At 48.1% G+C, this 24,718-nt stretch overlaps 1 protein-coding gene across 6 annotated transcripts in view; it reads right to left on the minus strand.

The window, feature by feature from the left end:
- Positions 1-24,718, minus strand: part of PTER (phosphotriesterase related) — a 57,974-nt gene that overhangs the window by 12,361 nt on the left and 20,895 nt on the right. For 4 of the 6 annotated variants that reach the window (XM_077154982.1, XM_077155001.1, XM_077155012.1 and 1 more), the window contains 3 exons: positions 24,176-24,623; positions 22,963-23,228; positions 1,772-1,912 (listed from right to left, as the gene is read on the minus strand). In XM_077154982.1, coding sequence (XP_077011097.1) covers positions 1,772-1,912; positions 22,963-23,228; positions 24,176-24,607 — 839 coding nt within the window. In that variant the 5' untranslated portion in view covers positions 24,608-24,623. Of the gene's footprint in view, positions 1-1,406; positions 1,631-1,771; positions 1,913-22,962; positions 23,229-24,175; positions 24,624-24,718 lie in introns of those variants that run through there. The other 2 variants (XM_077155033.1, XM_077155023.1) reach the window with 2 other exon arrangements.

Genomic DNA, 24,718 nt, shown 5'->3' on the forward strand with positions numbered 1-24,718 from the left:
GAGAGAAGGAAGCCCCAGGCCGCACCCCCTAGTTGCAGCAGCCTGTGGACAGGGGCTCCCGTCTGGGCTGGGCCTGGCAGTGCCTGAGAGAGCCCAGATTCTGGGGTAACTAAGAGCGTAGAGCAGCTCACACACCCACAAACCACCACTCCGGCTGTCAAGTGATGGGCTGCAAAATGACGAAAGACCCGCCTTAGCATGGAGTCAGCCATAGGGGTGCCCTCGCAGGGCTGGAGTACCCTCGAAGGTCTGGGGTGCCCTCGCAGAGGCGGGGTGCCCTCGCAGAGCCGGGGTGCCTTCTCAGAGCCGGGGTGCCCCCACAGGGCTGGAGTGCCCTCGCAGGTCTGGGGTGCCCTCGCAGAGCCGGGGTGCCCTCGCAGATCCAAGGTGCCCTCGCAGAGCCGGGGTGCCTTCTCAGAGCCGGGGTGCCCTCACAGATCTGGGGTGCCCTCGCAGAGGCGGGGTGCCCTCGCAGATCCGGGGTGCCCTCGCAGAGGCGGGGTGCCCTCGCAGAGCTGGGGTACCCTCGCAGATCCGGGGTGCCCTCGCAGAGCCGGGGTGCCTTCTCAGAGCCGGGGTGCCCCCACAGGGCTGGAGTGCCCTCGCAGGTCTGGGGTGCCCTCGCAGAGCCGGGGTGCCCTCGCAGATCCAAGGTGCCCTCGCAGAGCCGGGGTGCCTTCTCAGAGCCGGGGTGCCCTCACAGATCTGGGGTGCCCTCGCAGATCCGGGGTGCCCTCGCAGAGGCGGGGTGCCCTCGCAGATCCGGGGTGCCCTCGCAGATCCGGGGTGCCTTCTCAGAGCCGGGGTGCCCCCACAGGGCTGGAGTACCCTCGCAGGTCTGGGGTGCCCTCGCAGAGGCGGGGTGCCCTCGCAGATCCGGGGTGCCCTCGCAGAGGCGGGGTGCCCTCGCAGATCCGGGGTGCCTTCTCAGAGCCGGGGTGCCCCCACAGGGCTGGAGTGCCCTCGCAGAGGCGGGGTGCCCTCCTGAAGCTACGTGCCCTGCCGTGCAGGCTCTGGCACCACTCCCCACCGAGCTCCCCCAGGGTGGCCGAGGTGCACAGGCCCTCCCTGCAAGCACCCCACCCCCTCCCCCATGCCGGACGACACGCTCCCCACGCCTGCAGAAGGTCCACTGCCGCCCCCCCCCCGCCCCCCACCCCATGGCTCTGTCCTTAGTCCCTGCCGCCTGAGTCAGGTGAGCTTAACCTGCGGCTCCACAGGAACATCCCACCCTCATCCGGCCTGAGCACCTCAGTTTGCTTTCCCAGCATCAGACACCCTGGAGAGGGGGAGGGGAGGGGAAGGGTGGAGGGGAGAGGGGACGGGAGAGGGGAAGGGTAAGGGAGGAGGGGAGAGGGGGGAAGGGAGGAGGGGAGAGGGGGGAAGGGAGGAGGGGAGAGGGGGATTGGGGCACTGCAGTATGGCTTCAGCGTGGCCAGCCTGGGAAGGAAGGGTTCCTCGCACCAGGTGGAGAGAGGAAAAGGCCTTTGTTTTCTTTCTGTTCCGGCCCTGATATTATCTGTGGCCCCTGTCAGCTGCCATCTGCACCAAACTTCAGAGGCTCCACCGAGCGTCTGCCTACTTAGGATGACTCATTTTCTCCTTGAAATAATATAGAGAGATTTTCTCCCTGAAATAGCACAGATATATTTTTCTCTGCAAGTCCCTGGTTCAGTCTGCTTATGTTTTCTGAGTCTTTGCTGATACCCAGATATGAGAATCAAAAAGGGCTGGTGAAAGGGACGGCGACACGAGATTCCATCATATTTACCTTCTGATTCTCTTGTTATCATCGGGCATGTCAACATCTGGGTTGAACTGGTAATTCAGAAGTTCAGTGCCAAAGAGATCATATTCCAGGTAACAGCCAAGCTGAGCAAACTCCAGGAGCTCCTTCTTATCCACCAGAGTCCTAGGGCAGCGGGAGACACACCAGGGTTCAGGGCAGGTCCTCCTTACACACAGACCACAGGGGTGACACTGGGGCATGGTTTAGGCCAAGCACGGAGCTGTGGGGTTGGCTCTCAGGGGGTGGCTGAGAAGCCCTGGGCCCACGAACAGCCCACGGTTCTGTCCTGTCTACAGTCCTTCCCTTGGGAAACCACAGGCTTATTCTAATTAGGTTGTCATCACTCAAAACAACTTTCAGGGATGTCTTCTCATGGCACTCACTGTCTCCTCGGCCATCCCCCGTTCAACCCTAAGGCCGTGCATGTTGGGGGAAAGGGGAAAAAACGGGAGACAGCAGGGGTAAAGGGCATCTGGAACAAGAGGAGGTTTACTCAGGAAATTTATACCTTAGCAAGGAAGGAGGGATGGATTAAGGCAATCCCAAAATACCCCTACAGAGACTCAAAGACAGGGAGAAATAAGAGGGGGAAAAGTCCTACCAGAAAACAATGTGGAAACCTGCGAGGGAGAAGACAGCCCTGGCTGTGTGAAGGGAGCTAAAGACCAGAGAGAGGAAGTGATGTGTGATTCTTGGGGATGGAAAATTGACCGAGAGGAGTTGGGAATGTCAGAAAACCATCGTCCTACTGAGCCTGTGCCCCCTGGGGCCCAGCTCTGCTGGTCTGCAAACCCGCCTCTGAAGCTGACTAGATTTTCCCTCCCCCCGTGTCGGGGGCATGCTGCTCCTTCCCCACAGCTGGAGTTGGGGTGCTGGGGAACCGCTGCCTGCTGCCCGCTGGGCACGCCTCACCCTCTCCCCTCTTACTCCTGAGACCAGCCTCGGCCTCCCAAACCCTGTAGGCTTTGCACCTCCCTCCCCCAGAGACCAGGCTTGCAAATCATAAGCACCCTGTTAAAATAGCCTAAGCAGGGGGCTGGTTTAGCTTAGTACTTCGCCTTTGAGTCAACTCCGTTTCAGGTGCTGCTGCCTAAGGCTGGTGCTGAGGGGGGCTCTGGGAACCCCCAGATCAAGGCCTCTTTCCCCCTTTTAGCTGAAGGCCTTGATTCAAGGCTTTCTAAACTGGAGGGGTTGTGTGGGGTGTGCACCTCAGTGCAGAGTCCCTAGTAAATGCAAAGGCAGAAGAAAACCTGCGGTTTCTGTACAATTGGAAACAAAAAGGGACGTTGCTTATTATTGAGATCTTCGTAATGGCTGAGCTGCTGTGTCGCCGGTGTCATGCTGAGTGCGTCACGCACACTGTCCCCTAGGCCACCAGCCTCTCGCTTTACAGATGAGGAACTCGCTGGAATGAGCGCAGCTCAAGTGAGGCCCGACCTCAGTCACCATCGTGTGTGGCTCCGCCCGCTGTGGGATAATCTTATTCAAATGGCATGGTCCAGAATAACATTGGTTCAACATACACATAATGCTCCTTTTACTTTAAATTCAATCTCTGTGGGACCACTGTTCCTTCCAGCTGCACGTGAAAATGGGGCTTTGCCATGAAGGGGAGGTGTGGGGGTGAGGGACACACCCAGAAGGGACCTCAGGGCTCCGCTGTGGAGCTCTTTAATTGCCAGGACAGGCCACTGCCAGGACTTTGGACGATTCGAATGATAGGGTCTGTGGGAGTTGGGGTCAGGTGTCCACCTGGCCAGGTGATGGTGCCTGTTGTCCTGCTGTTGTGGACACAAATCATCAGCATGTGAAACGCATCTATGTGACGACGTCTGCGGTGGGCTAAGGGCAGTGCCTGCCACAGTGAGTGAGGTTTACTTTAATTAGCTGGAGGCTAAAAGAGAGGTCAGGAGAGAGCTCAGCCGCTCAGCCCAGATGCTTGGAGGTGCATAAAGGAATTGCCCTGGGGAAAGCCACTGGAACCCAGAAGCCAGGAGAGAAGCCAACAGACGTCACCCTGTGCCTTCCCGCAATCTGTAAATCTGTAGGCAGCATTCTTTCTTTTTTCACTTTTCCCCATCCTTCGAGGCAGGCATTTTCGTGCCTCTTCCTGTGTTGACCTGAATGGCCAGGAGGGAAGAACTGCCACATTTCCCTCAGAAGGGACAGAAGGTGGATGGAGTGATGCCAAGGTCATGGTAGGATGTCATCCGATGTCCCAAGAGGAAGACAAGATTTTTGCACCAAGTATTTATTCTTATCACTTGTTCTGCATTTTTTCTTTTGTTGCATGATCTACAGTATTTACACTTTTCTCCTCAACTAGTAAAGTCTCCTTTTATAAGAAAGAGGCATAAATTTATGTTAAGCTATTGCCATCAGCTCAGAAAATGCCATCTAAAATGATGTGGCTATCTTCATTTTAAGACTCTACAATTATCACTTATCTAGTGGCACTAAAATGCAACACAGTTGGTTCTGTTTTTCAACGCTTTATATTCTAGATCTTATCCTAGTGCCGAGGGGCTCACTTTAATGTCAAAATGCACTCGGAATGGGAACGGGAGGTCTGTGTGAAGTGATAACTCAGGCGGGGTCTCTGCGATGCTGACCAAGGGAGGGCACGGGCCGTGGGTGTGATCATGAAGATAACACCCAACACTAGGCTTGGGTTTTAGGATTCAAAGAACTCTCCAGTGCATTACATCATTTCATACAACCAAGCTCGCCTACGCACATTAATTCAGCAGACATCTCCTGTCATCTGCTGCCTCTGCTAGAAATACAGCATGAATAAGAACTTCAAGCACCTGTCCTAAAGAGCTTGAATGTCCAGGGAAGAAGATGGATATTGAAACTGATACTTACAATTAATTTGTCACAAGCTTTCTAAAATAGAAATAAATGCAAAGCAGAGTGAAAGAATAGTGGAAAAGTGACCCATGTAAGTCTTGAAGTATTCTATTCAGGCTCAGACCAGAGCAGCTCAGGTGTCAGGTGAGGGGTGGACAACCCAGATTGAAGGGACATCTGCTCAGAAGCAAGGAAGAGCTTGTTGTTCCTCAAGATAAGACTGTGCTTCATCAAATCCAAAAGGCATGAGGAAAGAAGCATCCACCCATCCACCCACTCGTCCATCCATCCATCTGTTCACCACCCACCCAGCCATCCATCCACCCTTCCATCCATCCACCCTTCCATCCATCCACCCTTCCATCCATCCACCCTTCCATCCATCTACCCTTCCATCCATCCACCCATCTGTCCACCACCCACCCACCCATCCATCCACCCTTCCATTCATCCACCCTTCCATCCATCCACCCTTCCATCCATCCATCCATCCATCCATCCATCCACCCATCCATCCACCCTTCCATCCATCCACCCTTCCATCCATCCATCTACCCATCCACCCACTCATCCATCTACCCTTCCATCCATCCATCCATCTGTCCACCACCCACCCAGCCATCCATCCACCCTTCCATCCATCCACCCTTCCATCCATCTACCCTTCCATCCATCCACCCATCTGTCCACCACCCACCCACCCATCCATCCACCCTTCCATTCATCCACCCTTCCATCCATCCACCCTTCCATCCATCCATCCATCCATTCATCCATCCACCCATCCATCCACCCTTCCATCCATCCACCCTTCCATCCATCCATCTACCCATCCACCCACTCATCCATCTACCCTTCCATCCATCCATCCATCTGTCCACCACCCACCCACCCATCCATCCACCCTTCCATCCATCCATCTACCCATCCACCCACTCATCCATCTACCCATCCATCCATCCATCCATCCATCCATCCATCCATCCATTCATCCATCTATCCATCCATTAATTTAACAGGAAATTGTTGATCACCTACTTACAGTGAGGTATGAGCAAGGAAAACAAAAATAAATATAGTCTCATCCTTCAAAAAGTTCATAGTGCACTAGCTAAACAAGACATGGAAACAAATAATTGCTATAATTTACCAGGAGTGATAATAAAGGTACTACTAAGAGCTGGATTGGCACAAAGAGGGTCCACTCCGTTGAGATGCAGAAGTTGCTTAGGTGACCTCTTGGGGGATAGAGCCATTGTTACCTAGGGGGAGGCGGCAGCCAGGGGCCAGGGAATCATGGGACCAGGAATGGGTGCCAGGAGCGTGGTGGGTGCCGGCTCCAGAGCGCACAGCCTGGAGACATCGTCAGTCCGTATCTCATTACACAAGAAGACACTAAAGCTGGTCTTTCTCAGTGACCCAGAACCTGGGGCCCAACTCCCACCTGGGGTCTTTCCCTTCCACATCCTTGGCGTTCCCACCTGGGAATCCCGGCCGGGAGCGCGCACACTGCGAGCGGCTGGCACAGGCTGCACATGCAGGCCGGTGTGGGGCACGCGCTGCTACCGCTTGGCAACCTGAGCAGATGATTTAAACATAGTGGCGACTGGTGTGATAGCTAGGGAATGCTGACATACGCAACTGACTTATTAAAATGCCTCTGAGCTTCTACGGCCTTGATAAGTACAGTTTACCAAGAAAGTAATTCCAGAAAACCCCTTCGTCCTCTTCCCCCACGGACTTCTCAGTATAGAACCAATGGATATTTCTGTGGGATCACATGAGGCTGGGAAGATTGTGGAACGGGAGAGGCCACGTTCACCCCTGCTCCAAGGGACAGCAAGTCCAGTGTGCGAGTGACTGGAGAGGGTCTTCTACACCACACAGGGAGGCCCTGGGTGAAAAAGCTGAGGAAATGAGACACAGAGAATTGAAAACCACTCACTGTTGCACAGAGCCCAACGCACCCCCTCAGGAGTGCACGGGTGGGGAGATGGAAGAGGAAGTGAGCCAAGCAGTGCTCCCCGAATGTGCCACACACACGCACAGGCACACGCACACCTGCAGCCTGTGGGCCTCTCCACACCCCACACACCCGAGACCGCCCCCCACAGCCTGCGACCCTCCTCCCCCTACGCCACTCCACACACCCAAGCCCCACCCCTGAGACCTGTGCATCCTCGCCCCCCCCGAACACACACTCACTCGTGTCCACCCCTCCAGGGCACGTGCACACCCTCGCCTCACCCCCTTGGAACTGCACCCCCACCACCCCCACTCGACCCCTTGCCCCATCCCCCTCTCCTGCAGGCACTCTACCATGCATGTGTGCCACAATGCCCCCCACCCTGTGCACCAACATACCCCCTCCATGCCACCCCCATGCCCAGTACACTTGCACACATGACCCTGCCCCCTGTGCATGCTCACATCTGTGACCAACACAACCCTGTGCCCTGCACAAGTGCACACCAGCACCCCACCACCCCTGAGTCCTGACCTCTGCGCCCTGATACCCATGACCCCCACCTCCATGTGCACACCCGCCCCCGTGCCGACAGACCCCCGATCCTCCCACACTCCCTCCTCTGTGTCCTCCATGCAGCACTCTGCTCCTGCGCTCCGAGGCCTGCTGTGTAGCACCCTGTCCCCCGGCCTCCACGCCACACCCCAGCCCCACACCACACCCCAGCCCCACACCACACCCCAGCCCCACACCACACCCTTCCCCCCTGCCCCATGCCCAGCTCTGCACCACAGCCTGCCACCATGCCACCGTGCATCGCTTACACCTCACATCCGGCCACACGCCCATCATGCAAATACAAAGCTGAAGGCTACTGAAGGAAATCAGCCCCCGAAGTCACCCTACCAAGATAACTACATGCTTCAAAGGCAACAGAAGCTCACTAAGCATATTGTGATGCAGACAGACACAGCCCAGCCTAATGGCCAAATCAAAACACCGGAGGAGACAGACTGTGGAACAACTAATCGAAGATGCTCATACAACTCTATAAGTAAAGTCAATGGGTTGGCTAATGACATAAAGAAGATTAAAAAGACACTAGAAGGACATAAAGAAGAATTTGAAAGAATCAGTAGAAAAATAGCAGATATCACTGAGATGAAAAGTACTGTAGACCAAATAGAAAATACACTAGAGGGCAGGGCACAGTGGCTCAGGGGCAGAATTCTCGCCTGCTGCGCCAGAGACCCACATTCGATACTGGGAGCCTGCCCATGTGAAGAAAAAAATATATAAATATACTAGAAAAAAATATATATATACACTAGAGAGACACACAACCGCAGATCTGAAGAAGCAGAAGAAAGAAGTGACCCAGAGAACAGGACAATTAATTTTGAATGCCCAAAAGAACAAGTGGCAAAAGAGATGGAAAAATTTGAATTGGCTTTCAGGGAAATGACGGATGACATGAAGCACACAAATACACGAGTCATCAGTGCCCCAGAAGGAGAAGAGAAGAGTAACAGGGCTAGGAAAAGTTAGCTGAGGAGATAATAGGGGAAAACTTCCCAACCCTTATAAAAGACATTATTATGAAAATGAAAGAATCCCAATGAACCCCAAATAGAATAAATCCAGATAGGCCTTCCCCAAGACACATACTAGTCAGTCTGTCAAATGCTGAAGAGAAGCAGGAAATCCTGAAAGAAGCAAGGGAAAAGCAGCTTACTGCCTACAGGGAAACAGCATGAGACTGTGTTCGGATGACTCAACAGGCACCACGGAGGCAAGAAGGCAGTGGTAAGATACAGTCAGGATGCTAAAAGAGAAAGACTTCCAGCCAAGAACTCTGTACCCAGCCAAACTGTCCTTCAAAAGTGAGGGACAGGGTGCCTGGGGGGTCAGTGGTAGAGTGCTCGCCTTCCCTGCGGGAGACCCGGGTGCGATTCCTGGACCATTCAGGGGCTCAGAGGAGGGTTGGATCAAGCAGGCTTCTGTTGCAATGACAGAAAACCTCCCCACTCTGCGTTTAGAAAAAAACGCAATGTATTGGCTTAGGAACTGGAGGCGTGCCCGTGACTCAGTTTCCTCTGTGGCTGGACCTGGCCTCAGCATGGGACGGCGGTCCCCACCTGCAGTCCTCCTGGGCCCCAGAATGCTGGGAAAGGGTTCCTGTGGCTGCGTACAAATCCCCCCCCCAAAAGAAAAAGTGAGGGAGAGATTAAAATGTTCAGACGAACAAATGCTGAGAAATCTGTCAACAAGAAACTGGCTGTATAAGAAATACTAAAGGGAGTTCTGCCTGCTGAAAAAAAAAAAAAGACAGAAGAGGGAGGAGGGCTCAGAATGGAAGACTACCAGTAAGGGTAACTTAACGGATAAAAAGAGAAAGAGGGAAAAGAATATATAGATCTGAAGAATAAAATCTAAAGGATAAGATGGTGGATTCAAGAAATGCCTTTACAGAAATAATGTTGAATATCAATGCACTAAACTCAACAATTGAAAGATACAGACTGGCAGAATGGATCAAGAAACATGATCCATCTATATACTGCTTACAAGAGACTCATCTTAGACCCAAGGATACAAATAGACTGAAAGTGAAAGGATGGAAAAAGCTCTTCTGTGCAAGCTGTAACCAAAACAAAGCAGGAGTAGCTATACTAATATTAGGCAAAATAGACTTTAAATGTAAGGACATCATCAGAGACAAAAAAAGGACACTACATATAAATAAAAAGGAAAATTCACCAAGAAGAAATAATCATAAATGTGTATCCTCCCAATCAGGGAGCTCCAAACCTCATGAGACAGACATTGGCAAAACTGAAGGGAGGGACAGATGTTTCAACAGTAATAGTGGAGACTTCAATACACTCTCCTTTACAGACAGAACAACCAGACAGAGGATAACAAGGAAATAGAGAATTAAACAACTTGATAAATGAGCTAGATCTTATAGATACACATAGGTTGTTACACCCCAAAACACCAGGATGTACATTCTTCTCCAGGGCACATGGCATGTTCTCCAGGACAGCTCATATGATGGGGCACAAAACTGGTCTTTATAAATTTAAAATGATGGAAATTATTCAAAGCACTTTCTCTGATTACAATGGAATGAAGCTGGAAACCAATAACTACCAAAGAATGAGAACTTTCACAAATATATGGAGATTAAATAATATGGGTCAAAGAAGGAATTGCTAGAGAAATCAGTAAATATCTGGAGACCAATGAAAACAAGACGACAACATATCAGAATGCATGGGATGCAGCAAAGGCTGTACTGAGCGGGAAATTTATTTCCCTAAGTGCCTGTATTAAAAAAGAAGAAAGAGCAAAAATCAAGGACTTAAATGCTCACCTGGAGGAACTAGTGAAAGAACAACAAACTAACCCCAAAGCAAATAGAAGAAAAGAAATGGCAAAGATCAAAGCAGAGTTAAATGAATAGGAGAACAAAAAAAAAAAACAATTGATAAGAAATTATCAATAAAATCAAACATTGGTTCTTTGAGAAAAATCAATAAAATCCATGGACCACTAGCCAGGCTGACAAAGAAAAAAAGAGGGAGGATGCAAATAAACAAAGTCTGAAATGAGAAGGGGCATTAGCAACGGCCCTGAAGAAATAAAAAAAAATCATAAAAGGATATTATGAACAACTATACACTAACAAACTAGACAACTTAGATGAAATGGACAAATTTCTGGAAACACACAAACAAGCAACACTGACGCAGGAAGAAATAGAAGATCTCAACAAACCAATCACAAGTAAAGAGATTCAATCATTCATCAGAAATCTTTCTACAAAGAAAAGCCCAAGGCCAGATGGTTTTACAGGGGAATTTTATCAAACATTCCAAAAAGAACTAACACCAATTCTGCTCAAACTTTTCTGAAAAACTGAGGAAAAAAGAACACTACCTAACTCATTTTATGAAGCTAACATCACTCTAATACCAAAACCAGATAAAGATGCTGTAAGAAAGGAAAATTACAGACCAATCTCCCTGATGAACATAGATGAAAAAATTCTCAACAAAATACTAGCAAATCATATCCAATGACACATTAAAAGAATTATATACCACAACAAAGTGTGTTTTATACCAGGAATGCAAGGGTGGGTCAACACAAGAAAAACCAATCAGTGTAACAGAGCACATCAACAAATTAAAAGGAAAAAAATCACATGATTATTTCAATTGATGCTGAAAAAACATTCGACAAAATTCAACATCCTTTTCTGATAAAAAACACTTCAAAAGATAGGACTCAAAGGAAACATCCTGACTATGATCAAGGGCATATGTAACACCCATCGCCAGCATCGGACTCAGTGGAGGGAAATAGCCTCCCCCTAAGATCAGGAATGAGACAAGGACACCCACTGTCACCATTATTATTCAACATTGTGCTAGAAGTTCTAGCTAGAGCAACCAGGCAGGACAAAGAAATAAAAGGCATCCAAATTGGAAAGGAAGAAGTAAAACTTTCATTATTTGCAGATGACATAATCCCATACTTGGAAAATCCTGAGAAATCTACAGCAAAGCTACTTGAGATAATAAATTCAGCAATGTGGCAGGACATAAGATTAATATGAAAAAATCAGTAAGATTTCTATGCACAATTAATGACCTAACTGAGGATCTATAAAGGACAAAATTCCATTCAAAATAGCAACTAAAAGAATCAAGTATCTAGGAGTAAACTTAACTAGGGATGTAAAGGAAATGTACACAGAAAACTACATATCATTGCTAAAAGAAATAAAAGAAGATCCAAAAAAGGCGGAAAGACATCCCCTGCTCATGGATAAGAAGGTTAAATGTCATTAAGACATCAATTCTACCTAAATTGATCTACAGATTCAACACAGTACCAATCAAAATTCCAACAATCTACATTGAAGACTTGGAAAAGCTACCTACCAAATTCATTTGGAAAGGAAAGAGACCTCAAATAGCTAAAGATGTCCTAAAAAAGAAGAAGGAAGTGGGAGAATTAACACTTCCCGATTTAAAAACTTATTATAAAGCCATAGTGGTCAAAGCAGCATGGTACTGGCACAAATATGGAAGCATTGACCAATTGAATCAAATCGAGAGTGCAGAAACAGACCACCAAATCTGTGGTCAACTGATTTTTGACAAGGCCCCAAATCCTCTGAACTGGGACAAAATGGTCTTTTCAATAAATGGGCATGGAAGAACTAGATATCGACAGCCAAAAGAATGAAAGAGGATGCTTGTCTTACACGCTATACAAAAAATTAACTCAAAGTGGATCAAACACCTACATGTAAGAACTAGCACCATAAAATTCCTAGATGGAAACATCTTCAAGACCTAGTAATTGGAGGTAGCTTTCTAACACTTTAAAAGCTTTCTTTACACTCAAAGCACAAGCAAGAAAAAAATAGTTAAATGGGAATCTCTCAAAATCAAATGCTCTTGTACCTCAAAAGACTTTGTCAAAAAGAAGAAGAGGCAGCCAACTCAATGGGAGAAAATATTTGGAAAACACATTGAATAAAGTTTTGATATCTTGTATAAAGAAGGAAATCACATAACTCCACAACAAAAGAACAAACAACATGATTATAAAGGGGATAAACTTACAAATAGGCATTTTTCTAAAGAGCAAATACAGATGGCTAAAAGGCACATGAAGAGATGCTCATTTTCATTGGCTATAAGGGAAATGATCAAGACGACAATGAGATACCACCTCATACCTATAAGAATGGCTACAATTAAACAAACAGGAAACTACAAATGTTGGAGAAATTGGGACACTTGTGTGCTGCTGGTGGGAATGTATGATACAGCTGCTATGGAAGAAGGTTTGGCGGTTCCTCAGAAAACCAAGTATCAAGTTGCCCTACGACCTGACAATACCACTACTCGATACATACCCAAAAGAGCTGAGAGCAGTGACACAAACAGACATTTGCACACTGATGTTTATAGCAGCATTATTCACAATCACCAAAAGATGGAAACAATCCAAGCGCCCATCAACAGACGAGTGGATTAACAAAATGTGGTATGTACGTACGATGGAATTTTATGCAGCAGTAAGACAAAATGATGTCCTGAAGCACATGAGAAGATGGATGAGCCTTGAGGACATAATGCTGAGTGAAATAAGCCAGACATAAAAGGATAGACACTGTATGACTCCACTTTTATGAACATGGTAAAGGTAAACTCAGAGCTTTATAATGCAGAATATAGGGGACTTAGAGATACACAGAAGCTAGAAATGGGTGAATGGTTAGCTAACGAGGTTGAACTTACATGTAAGGGAATAGATGGAGGTGAAGGTGGCTCATTAGTGGGTCTATAAGTAATATTACTATATTGAAAGTGAACAAGATTGAATGGGGTTGTATAGACCCATGTGTCCCACTGATTAACACTAGAAATATAAATAAGTTCTTGCATGAACTACTTCAAAGGTATGACTCTTGTACAAAGAGTTATAATGTCGGGGTATAGGGGGAAGCTGCTATTGCATGCTACGGGCTGTGTTTAGCAGGGAAACATCAGCACTACCACAGCAATACCAGGGGGAAGTAATGGGGCGGGGGGACAAGGGTTAAGGGGAAGCTTGGATTTTCTGCTTGGTGAGGATGGGTTTATAAGTTATTTTCCTCTTGGGAGCAATGAAAATTGTCTAAAATTGATGAACTCTTGACTTTAGACATTACACACAATGCCCTGTGGATGGAGGTGGCTGAAGGTGCACTGACAGAGAAGTAGAATGGTGAACTGTGGTGTGTACATGTGACGGGATACTGTATGGCTACAGAAAGGTACATAGTTGTGAGGTATGCAATGTTGTGAATGAACCTGGGGGACATTATGTAATGCAAAATAAACCGGAAATAAAAGAGCAAATATTGTATGGTCTCATTCAGAAAATACTCACAAGAAAATTGGGGCCCAGATAGTATAAGCTCTTACAGAAATCACATCTAGTCCAGAGCTATAATTGTTACTTCTAGATTTTGAGAGGCTGTGGTGTGTGTATAACCTGGTGTCTCCCTGGAACTTTGGGTGCCTGTGTGACACCTGAAACTCCGAGTAGGAGTTCTGCAGGCCTGAAAGACAGCACTGCCACCTACAACAACTGTTAAAGAAACTGAAAAAGTGATCAGGCTTCAATTAGAGGTAAGGATGAAGACAATCGGTTTGAGATTAAGGTAATTCAGAACACAGGTATCAGGAAGATATTGACTGCATTTTAGAACTTTATCTACTGTATGAGGCCAAAGGAAGAGACATACATTTTGTCCAGAACCTAAATTTTCTGTAGCACTCAATCTGTCTGGCCAGTTCATTTAAGCAATCCAAACACATGGAGCTCAGAATGGGAGTGAGGCTTGCAATTCTGTACAGCTTAATGTAATGCCAGATACACCCCAGAGTATGCTGGGCAGACAATTAAAAAGTAGTGGTAAAGTCCCTTGAGGGATAGGAGAAAAAATATGGAACTATTAAACCTTATCCCCAAGGAAACCTCTGGTACTGTTTCAAACATAGGGATTCCCAAGTCTGTAGGGCGAGCCCTTGATCTTAAGGCTTGCTCTTGGGAAGATGATTTACATAGTGGAGAAGCTTAGCCTACCTGTGGGTGTGCCTAAGAGTAGTATCTGCAGGGCCTCTTTGGTTGCTCAGACATGGCCTCTCTCTAAGCCCAACTGTGCAAGTGAAAGCATTGGGGCATGACATGCAGGGGTAGGAGTATCTCTGACAATGTGGGAGATGACTCTCAGGGATGAGTCTGGGCCTGGCACCGAGGGATCGACAACGCTGTTCTGACCAAAAGGGAGGAAAGAAGTGCAACGAGTAAGGTATCAGTGGCTGAGAGAGTTCAAATAGAGTCGAGAGGCTCCTCTGGAGGCCACCCTTACGTATGCTTCAGTTAGACATTGCTACCTATGATGGTTTGCCAAACCCCAACCAAATCATTCTACCTATCGTAAAGAACACCTGGGGTCTATCTGAGAGTCTAAAAAGGTTCCATGTACTAAGATTACTTTCCAGAAACCTACCTCTAGATGGTTCCTAGGCCAGGGAAGTCTGGAAATCCAGAGGGGCCAGCATCTCCAGAACACCAACTGGTTCATGTTCCTATTATAATAATCCCATATTATTGAAAGCCCATTCCAACATGAAAACATTAGAACAAATAACCCAAATACCCCTAAAGATTGGAAGAAAGATCAAAGAAGAAGGTGGAGTTACACAGAGAAGATAGGATTTAATAAATGAGTATGACTGCTGAATCATTATACTGATATTTCTTTTAATCTCCAGTGTTTGGAGCAGCCAGAAGGAAAAACCTAAAACTGTTGAACTGATATTCATACCAAACTCTGAAATCTGTTCTATAACTACTTGTTACAATGTATTTTAAAATTTATTGCTTTTTTATATATGTTATTTTTCACAATAAAAAATCTAAAAGATATGATAATCGCATGATTAAGCACTTAAAAAAGAAGAAAAAGGCTGCAAAAGCCTAAAAAAAGAAAAAAGAGTTATGTGGGCTTCTTTATCATTCTGAGAAATTTCCAACAACTACTTAAAAGTTCACCTACAACTATTCATCTAGTAATCTAAAATGAATTTTAAATATTTATAATGTAATGTTCAAAATAAATTAGTCTATGTTACTATGATTGAATGATTATAATCTCACTTACTATAGTCTAACTGAATGCTATCAGAAGTGAAAAATTATCTATGAATAGTACTATCCTGCTAACAGCAGCTCCACCTCAATGTAAAATCTAAAAACTGATTAATTCATGAATTTTAATTACTTTACATCTTAGTATCAAAAATAGAAACCAGAGCTGAATGACGGTATTTGGTTAATGTGTTGCCTAAACACTGTCTATGGTCAAAAAAATATCATTTCCTGCTTCAATGAAACATTTGACTTTGGTTCCACACAAATCAAAACCATCAATTATAAAGGAGCATTGTTCATCATGGAGTTTATGTCCAGATATGTAGGTATTTGAAAGTTTATTTTTATATTTTTCTATAGGATTCTTTTTGCATTAAGGCATTGTTTTCAAGAAACACAATTTCAATATTAGAGAATAACTAACAATAGAAAACAATAGCAAAACAATTCAGATTGTCACCCAGGCACTTAGTTCGCACCATCTACATCTGAACAGCATTTTCCTCCCACCTCATGTAATTCTGTTTTCAGGCTGCTCGGTTCATCCAGAGATGTGTCTGACGTCATACGACGGGATGATGTCACACCTATGGCTGCGAGGGGGAAAAGCCCTTGTTTAAACTGGCCTAAAACCAGGGGTTGGCTCAGAACTGCGCCAGCAACTGAAGCTCGGATTAGAACAGGGCGCGGCAGGTGTGGGGTCTGGAGCGGGGCCGGTGCGGGGCGGGAGCGCGGCTGGTGCGGGGTCTGGAGCGGGGCCGGTGCGGGGCGGGAGCGCGGCAGGTGTGGGGTCTGGAGCGCGGCAGGTGTGGGGTCTGGAGCGCGGCAGGTGTGGGGTCTGGAGCGCGGCAGGTGTGGGGTCTGGAGCGGGCCGGTGCGGGGCGGGAGCGCGGCTGGTGCGGGGTCTGGAGAGGGAAGACAGATCCCGCGGCAGACAGGGCCTCAGCAGGCGCCCTGAACAGTCTAAACAGGCAAAACGTTACCAAAAGTGATGAGAAAGGTAAGGCTTTGTCCATGAAAAGCCCAAGCAGAAATGCACAACCTCAGGTCTTATTGTCAGACAAATGCTGACTTCGGGTGGTCACAACTGCGGAGGGCAGCCCAACACCCCCAGGGGCCCCTCCCAGGCCCCACAGCTTTAGGGGGACAGCGGGTCCGGGGGAGGCAACTGCCACAACGCCCTCTGCACCCTTTGGAGAGGCGCACGGTAGGGATTTGTAGCTGTTGTAGTGTATGTGTGTGTGAGTGTGTGAGACTGAGGGTGTGAGAACATGTTTGTGGGTGTGTGAGCGTGTGACTGAGTTGTGTGTGATCATGACTGCGTTGTGTGTGTGCATGTGACTGTCCATTCGTGTGTGTTTGTGAGTCGTATGTGACTGTGTGTAACTGAGTTGTGAGAGTGACTGGGTTGTGTATAAGACTTGTGTGACTGAGTGTGTAACTGAGTTGTGAGCGTAACGAGTATGTGAAAGTGTGTGGCACGTGTGTGTGAGCATGACTTAGTGAGTGTGTGAGCACGTGAATGTGAGTGTGTATGAGTGAAGAGTGTGAGTGTGTTGACTGTGAGCATGACTGAGTGGTAAGGGTGTATGTGACTGTGTGTAAGTGTGTGTGAATGTGAGTGACTGTGTATGAGCATGTGTGTGTGAGCGTGTCTGTGTGCATGTTCGTGTGTGTGTTGACTGAGTTCATGTGAGTTGAGTGTGACCGTGAGCATGACTGTGTATGAGTGTGACTGAGTTGTGTGTGAGCACGTCTGTAGTAGTGAGTGTGAGCATATGAGTGAGACTGTATGAGAATCAGCATATGCATGTATGTTGATTGTGTGAGCATGACAGCGTGTGTGAATGTGTGTTGACTGGCACCCCCGGTGCCGTGGGGGAGGCGCCGTCTCCGTCTCTCCATCTTGGATCTCTGGGCACGTGTCTGGGAGCCGTGCACGGCTGTGTGTGTGTGTGCGCGTGTGTGCCCCCACCACAGGCTGCTCAGGGGCGAAGGCCACCTGACATGGCTGGAGCTGCCCGCACAGGCCTCCCAGATGGTTCTTTTTCTGCTTTTATTCAATTTGTTTTTTCAGAGCCGCTACGTTTCTCAAGCCGCTTTCCCCAGCTGCCCTGAAACGCCTGCACCTGACGCCGGAGCCCAACTAACCAGAGTAAAGGGGCAGGTGGGGCGACCCCCCAGGCCCAGGCTGCTCTACGGCCCGCACGCACAGTCGGACCATGGCATTCAGTCTCGTCGTTCGAAAGAACCAATACACATCACTAAGAACGAGGAAAACGAAACTTACAATTTACGCATTGTCTGAGTTTATGAGTCAGGAAGTACTACTGTGCTAAGAGTTAAGATTTATTCCCCAGTCTCCAAGGAGAGCTTATTTTCTCCTCACGCCAGACCCAACCATGACTCGCGTCCTGTGTAGCTGTGGACGCGGCGACGAGTCGTCTTCTTGGCTCCCACAGCGCCAGGCCGGAGCGGCGCACTAGAGGCTCACCGAAAACCTTTCTAGCGTATTGTGCTTACAATGCTGGCCAGCACTCCAGACGGGCATCATATGCGAAAATGCCTGATGAGCGCGGTGGGAACACGGGGCTGCTCGGGGGCCAGAAGCGAGGAGAACGGCAGGAACGGGGCAGGGGGAGGCAGGCTGCGAGTCGGGGGTCTCGGGCCTCAGGGGCCCACACAGGGCAGAGGGACGAGCCTGCCCAAGGTGCAGCCTTCTCATGAGCTGGGGAAAGCGGGAATTCACATGGGGGCCCGTGTCCGTCCTCCCTGTACTCATGTGAAAGGCAGAGCGCTGAGGAGAAGAGTCTCCTTGAGAATGCTCAGCGACAACCAGGCACTCGCCGAGATTTGGGTCACAAACCCCTAAAGTCAAAATTCAGTTTAATGCAACCCCAGGTTGACAGCACCTCCTAACTGCTTACCAGGAGAAAAACCAACTAACAGTGGAAAAGGAAAAGAAACACAACCTAGGAACTCATAATATTTTCCAGGGAATCTGAGCTCACAAACTCTCTCTTTCACACACACACACACACACACACACACACACACACACACTCACAAATTCTAAACACAAGAAAACAAGCACACATGAATTAAACCCACTGAACTAATAAACTACAAATCAGAGTGAAAAAGAGTAGAAATTGGATTGATCAATTATGAGCTATAATCTTGTATGTTTAATATATTTTTTTAAAAAAAGGAATTGAAACATTTTGAGGGAGAAAGAAATTATCAGAATTGACAAGCATATTTGAAAAGTAACAAAACTGACCTTACAGAAATAAGGGGCAATTATTAATCTTACAGGCTATGCAGGGGATTGATTCCCCTGGAGAGAGAAGTAGGAAAAGGAGGGCTGAACTGACACATTATCATAGCTCGTTTGTTTTCCTAAGCTGCTTAAAGCGAATACCAGGAAACAGGCTGGGACAGTGGGAGTTTATGCGCTTGTGGTTAGAGCCCAGGAAACTGTCCCCATCGGGCCCCTCCAGGCGCTGCTTTCTGCCCGAAGCCCAGATGCTGGGGCTCCTGCCTCCCTCAGGGCTCTGCAGGTCCCTCCCTTCGCTTCGGGTGGCATTGCTTCCAGCTTCCCTGGAGTGTTCTCTCTCCCTCTCTCCCTCTCTCCCCTTAACTGAAGTTGCCTCATCGGAAGGTCGTACCTACAATGGGCTTACCCCCCAGCAGTGGATTAGGGTAAGAACATGCTTTCCTGGGCCCAGGCAGCTTCAGCCCACACACAGCATCCAGATGCCGATGGACGGAAATGGGGCTGTGACACGGGCGACAGGTGAGCGGGTCTCACATCGGGCGCACTGGAGTTTCTGATGCAAATGACAGAGACAGTGTAGGTGACGTAATTTCACAGGAGACAACATCTGAGATTTCCAGAAATGGAAAAGATAACATCTTCCCATTCAGGAATCCCAAAGAATTCCAAGCATATACAATGAAAAGAAATTCATGCTGAGATCGTAATGCAAATGCACAGCGTCATGGAAAATATGATTCTGGAAGCAGCTGGAAAGAAGTGACGGCCTGCTCCAAAAGAAGGGTGTTAGACACCTGCTGGCTTATCAGCTGCAACAATGAACGTCAGTTGAAAATGCCACATATTTAAAGTACTTAGAAAGAAATAATTTTCAATACAATTATTAAAAATTATACATGATATTAAATTATCATTTGTGAATGACAGGATAAAGATGTTTTCAGACACTAAAGCATTTATTGACAACATAGACCTTCACTAAAGGAACTTCAAATGATGTACCTCAGGAAAAAGGAAAATAATTCCAGAATGAAGATCTGAGAGGTAAGAGGGAACTGTGAGCAAAGAAAATAGCAAACAGAAAAGTTAAGCAAAACATACATTGACCATTTATATGCTTTAAAACAATAAAATAATGTCTAATCACAGAGTTAAAAATCAGGCTCATGGCTGCACAGCACTCAGTCAGCCCTCTTGTCAATGACCAACTATAGTTAATAGCACAATTATAAAATGCTCCTTTAGGAATTGTAACAAATGTAGCAAACGAATGCAAGGTGTTAATAATATGGGTAGTTGTAGGAGTCAGGGTTCTCCAGGGAAACAGAACTGCAGGAAAGATATACATAGATATCTATCTCTACATTTGTATCTCTATAGAATGTAAATAGTATGAGATTTATTACAGGAATAGCTCATGTGGGGGTGGCAACTCCAGATTCCATAGTGTGGGCCTCAGGCTGGGAAGGCCGACAGAGACATCCGTGAATTCCCCAGGAGAGGCTGGTGGAGCAGAGATGGGAATTCTCTCTTCTCACTGCCGAAATCCTCACATCTCCTACTAAGACCTCCAGCTAATTGGATGCACCCCCTCTCCTGGATGATGGCAGTCCCCCTGGTTGATTGTAGATGCAGTCAGCCATAGATGCAATCGACTGACTGGTCGTTTAAGTCCATGAAATGTCCTCACAGTAACAATCAGGCCAGGGCTTGCTTGACCAGACAACTGGACACCATCACCTGGCCAAGTGGACACCATCATAGGGGTGTGGTGGTTTGGAGCTGGATGTACCCCAGAAAAACACGTTCTCAGATTTAATACATTCCTGTGGGTGTGAACCTGCAATGAGTGGGACCTTTTGATGAGGTTACTTCAGATAAGGCGTGAATTTTAATCTTATCACTGGCATCCTTTATAAGCAGAATAAAGCTCAGATAAAAAGCCACAGAGAGGAAGAAACTTCAGTGGGACCCGGAAGGGCAGTGGGAGACCTGGAGATGCCGCCGTGGGGCACGCTGAGGGCCAGTGACCACCAGCAGCCAACTCGGATGCCACAGCCTCAGGAAGAAAGCATCGACCTGCTGGCCCTGTGATTTGAAGTTCATCCCAGCCTCAAGCCAGGAGCAAATAAATTCCCACTGTTTAACCCGACCCATTTCATGGTATTTGTTTGAGCAGCTTAAGAAACTAAAAATAGGTGGTATATGGGAACTCTGTGTTTTACGCATGAGTTTTCCCTAAACCTAAACTTCTTTAATAAAAAAAAGAGGCATTAGCTTTTAAGAAACATAAATACCTTTCTGACCTTGACAACCAAAAAAACCCAATCAGGTAGACCTAATATCCAGGGGGAAAAGTATGTAACGTGGTGAGGGACTGGAGTTGAATGGTTCTGAGGTGTTCCTGCTATGACTAGGAAGAAAGGTAAAATTATTAGATTTAAATTTAGCAAGTTAATGTACACAGTACTTTTCTATTATTACCACTGAATCAGAGAAATAGTGTGTATACCTTCCAAAGAAGTAATGGGGAAAAAATAGAATTAGAAGAAAAAAAGCAGGAAAAAGAAATCAAGATAGGATAACAATAGCCATGGCAGAAAGAAAAGGTGGAACAAGTGCTGTCAGTATAGTCAACATAAATGAGCAGGATTTTCCATTTAAAAGACAGAGACTGTCTGACTGGGTGAAACCTCAAACCCACCTACATGCTCTTTAGATGAGACTCATCTAAAATATAAAACACTCTGAAAGATGGAAAGTAAAATATGGGGAAAAATCTAAGTACAATACTAACACAAAAGGTCTGGTATAGTGCCACAGTATCAGATAAAAAAGCCTTTCAAACAAGTAGCATCACTTACATAATTAGAGAGAAAGCAGCTCAATGTATGCTAATGTATTAATCAATTCTAAATACAATTCTAAATTTGTATGCATGTAACAACATAGCTTCAAAATACATAAAACAAAATGTGAACAATGTGCAAGAAGAAAGTAAAAATCTACTGCGGTGGATTTTAACATGCTTCCCTCAGCAGCCAGGAGACTGAGCGATGGGGAAAAAGCCATAAAAATGGAGAATGTTTGAACAACATGACTGAAGCTGCAGCCTGCTACACACACACAGCACTAATATGGCTGTACAACAGTCACTTTTAATCACTTTGAGAACCTGAGAAATGTTTATAAAGTTTAAAAATACCTATTATCTGTCCTGTTTTGCATGTATGTATTCTTTACAATGTCTAAAAAGCATAAAAATGAACCACCACTATTGATTAACAATGCTACATATGCCATTGGACAGAGTAATATCATCAAACACCATACCCAAGGTCTCCCTCCCACAGGGATGGCTGTTCTGAGCCCAGGTGTCTCTCCCCTGCCCTTCGCACCGCAGCAGAAGCAGCGGCCTCCGTGACAATGCCCAGAAGTCACTCTGCCAGTCTCACAGCCAGAAGGCTCAGCAGGCAGTTGAGGACTGATCTCAAGCCCAACCTGGCTGCCAGGACACCAGCCTTTACCTCAACCTTCCTCCGTGTCCCCACTCCCTTATATGTGCTTAAGTTTCCTGCACAGCTTTTTACAGTCTGTCTGGTAAGGAGCAGCGCCTCACCAGCACACTGTGCGGGACTCTGGTTTATGACATAGCAGGTCAGGTCTGATGGCGAGCATGCATCTGTCTGCCCTCGTGGGTTATTCCACTATGCAAGGCACAAGTAACTGCGGCATCATTACTCTCACTGTCCTGGGTTAGTTCCCTGATAAAGTCAATCCAAAAGCTGGTGACCAGCCCCAGCGGCGTCGTTAGGCTGGTTCATCAGATACAGAGCAGCCACCCATTCACAGCCGGTGACTCCGCCTGCCCTACACACTGGTACGATACCACTGACCAAAGGCTGGGCTTGTCACTGTTCTTTTTCAACCTCTCACATTTCCAGCATTCAAGTCACCAGTCACAAGGGGGACAGAATGGTTTTCTTCTCTGGATGAAACCATTCACTTTCTTTTCCTATCTGCAGACAGCGTTACCACTCTACCTGCTGGTCAGTCCCGAACCAGCGGGACTGGCAGTTTCTGTGACCACTGCCCGAACAGAGGCAGTGAAGCAGAAAGCAGCACCTACAGGAAAGAGCAAATGAATCAAACGGGATGTTTGCACAAATCCTAGGCACTCTGCTACGAACATAGTGCCAGCTGCAGTGCCCTCTAGCAGCAGCTCCCAGATGCTGGTGGTTTCCCCAGGGGGCAGGATTTCATGGATTTACTGCTGATCAGATCATTTTATCAGCCCCTGGTCAGTCGTCAGTGGGTGGCACTGGTTGTCTGGTCGCCGCTTACCTATCAAGGTGGGACATGACCGTCTTGGAGATGTCGGCGCCGGCTTCCTGCAGCACGCGGATGATCTGAAATGGGGCGCTGGGGCTCCGCCCGGGGTGGATGGTGACCGGGCACCCAAGCTGCGCCTGGGCCTGCGCCGTGGCCTGGAGGACCCTCCGCTCACTCTCGGTCAGCGGCCAGGAGCAGCCGATTTCTCCGATGACCCCACACTTGGTGCTGGTCCCGTCAGCGCCGTGGAGGATCTCGTCGATGAGGAGCTGGGTGAGCTACAGGACAGCGAGAGCGAAGAGCTCACGGCTCTGAGGGCAGCGGCCACAACGCGCGGATGGACGCTGCCCTGGGCGGTCACTGTCTAAAACATATTCGACATCCATCCAGTTAGTGCTGGACACGAGAACGGCATTTTGCTAGTCAAATCTCAAGTCCAACAAGTTGTTATTCTAAAACAAAGCATCTATAAATAACATAGATGTATAAAAAGGTAAAGTCCTCTTGACTGGGAAAAATACAGAAAAAATTGAAATAGAAAATGTTTTAAAGATTCATTGATTTGCTGAAAGACGTATAAAATAGGCAAGGGAACATACGTGTGCACAAATATATACACATATGTACAACACGTATAAACAATTGCGTGCACATGTGGAGAGAGCACGTAGCAGAGCAGGCCAGTGCTGGGCGCGTCCTTCCTTCCTGACCGTGAAGGACTTAGCTCCTCTGCTTAGGCTCACGACATCGGCTGCCCTTCTCGTTCAGTAAAAGGAGAAGGAAACCTGGTGAATGGTCCAAGTCTCTGCCTGCAAATTTCACCCTGCAGTGATTCTTTATTTCTAGTTACTATAAAATCCAGGTTTCCTCACGGAAACCTGCAACAGAAACCTGAGGTCTCGGGCTGGGGGAGCCACCTGGCCCACGCCCTGTGCTCGGGGCTTGGGGTGCAGACTACACTTGGGTTTTGGGGTGCAGCCTGTGCTTGGGTTTGGGGTGCAACCTGTGCTTGGGTTTGGGGTGCAGACTACACTCGGGGCTTGGGGTGCAGCCTGTGCTTGGGTTCAGGGTGCAGCCTGCACTTGGGGCTTGGGGTGCAGCCTACGCTTGGGTTTGGGGTGCAGCCTGCACTTGGGGTTTGGGGTGCAGCCTGCACCCAGGGCCAGGCTCTTGGCTGCAGCACCTCGGGCTGCGCAGCCCACGCCTCGGAGCTCGGGATTCCCACCTGCTCCACAGACATGGCCCTGGTGGCCGGCGCGTGGGTGGTGTCCACGTAGAAGCCAGCTCCGGACACGATGTGCACGCCGGTCTCCTGGGCCAGCCAGCGCAAGGTCTGCAAGTCGCGGCCAATGCCGCGGGTCGTGACGTCCACCACGGTGCCCCCACCCGCCGCCCGCAGGCGAAGTAGCTCCTCCCGCACGGCCTCGCGCTCCTGAGCCAGCTGCAGGTTCTCCCGGTGCGAGTAGGGGTGCTGCCGGATCCAGGACAGGTTCTCCATGGTGATGGGGCCCCAGGAGGCCCCCTCGTGGCCGGGGGGCGGCGGGCAGAAGCAGCAGTCGAAGGTCATGGCCAGGTGCTCGTGGGTGAGGGTGCGGCCCAGCTGGCCGGGCGCCACGGGCCCCAGGACCGTCTGCACCTTCCCACTCAAGGCGGACATCGCGGGCTCCAGGGTTCTGGGAAGAGGAGAGCCGTCACCAGACCCCCTCGCGCCACGGGACGCCTCCCCTCCCCGCAGGAGAGCTGGACACGGTCCTCTCCTTGCCCCTGG

This window comes from Tamandua tetradactyla, chromosome 1 (assembly GCF_023851605.1).
Source record: "Tamandua tetradactyla isolate mTamTet1 chromosome 1, mTamTet1.pri, whole genome shotgun sequence".
NCBI lineage: Eukaryota > Metazoa > Chordata > Mammalia > Pilosa > Myrmecophagidae > Tamandua > Tamandua tetradactyla.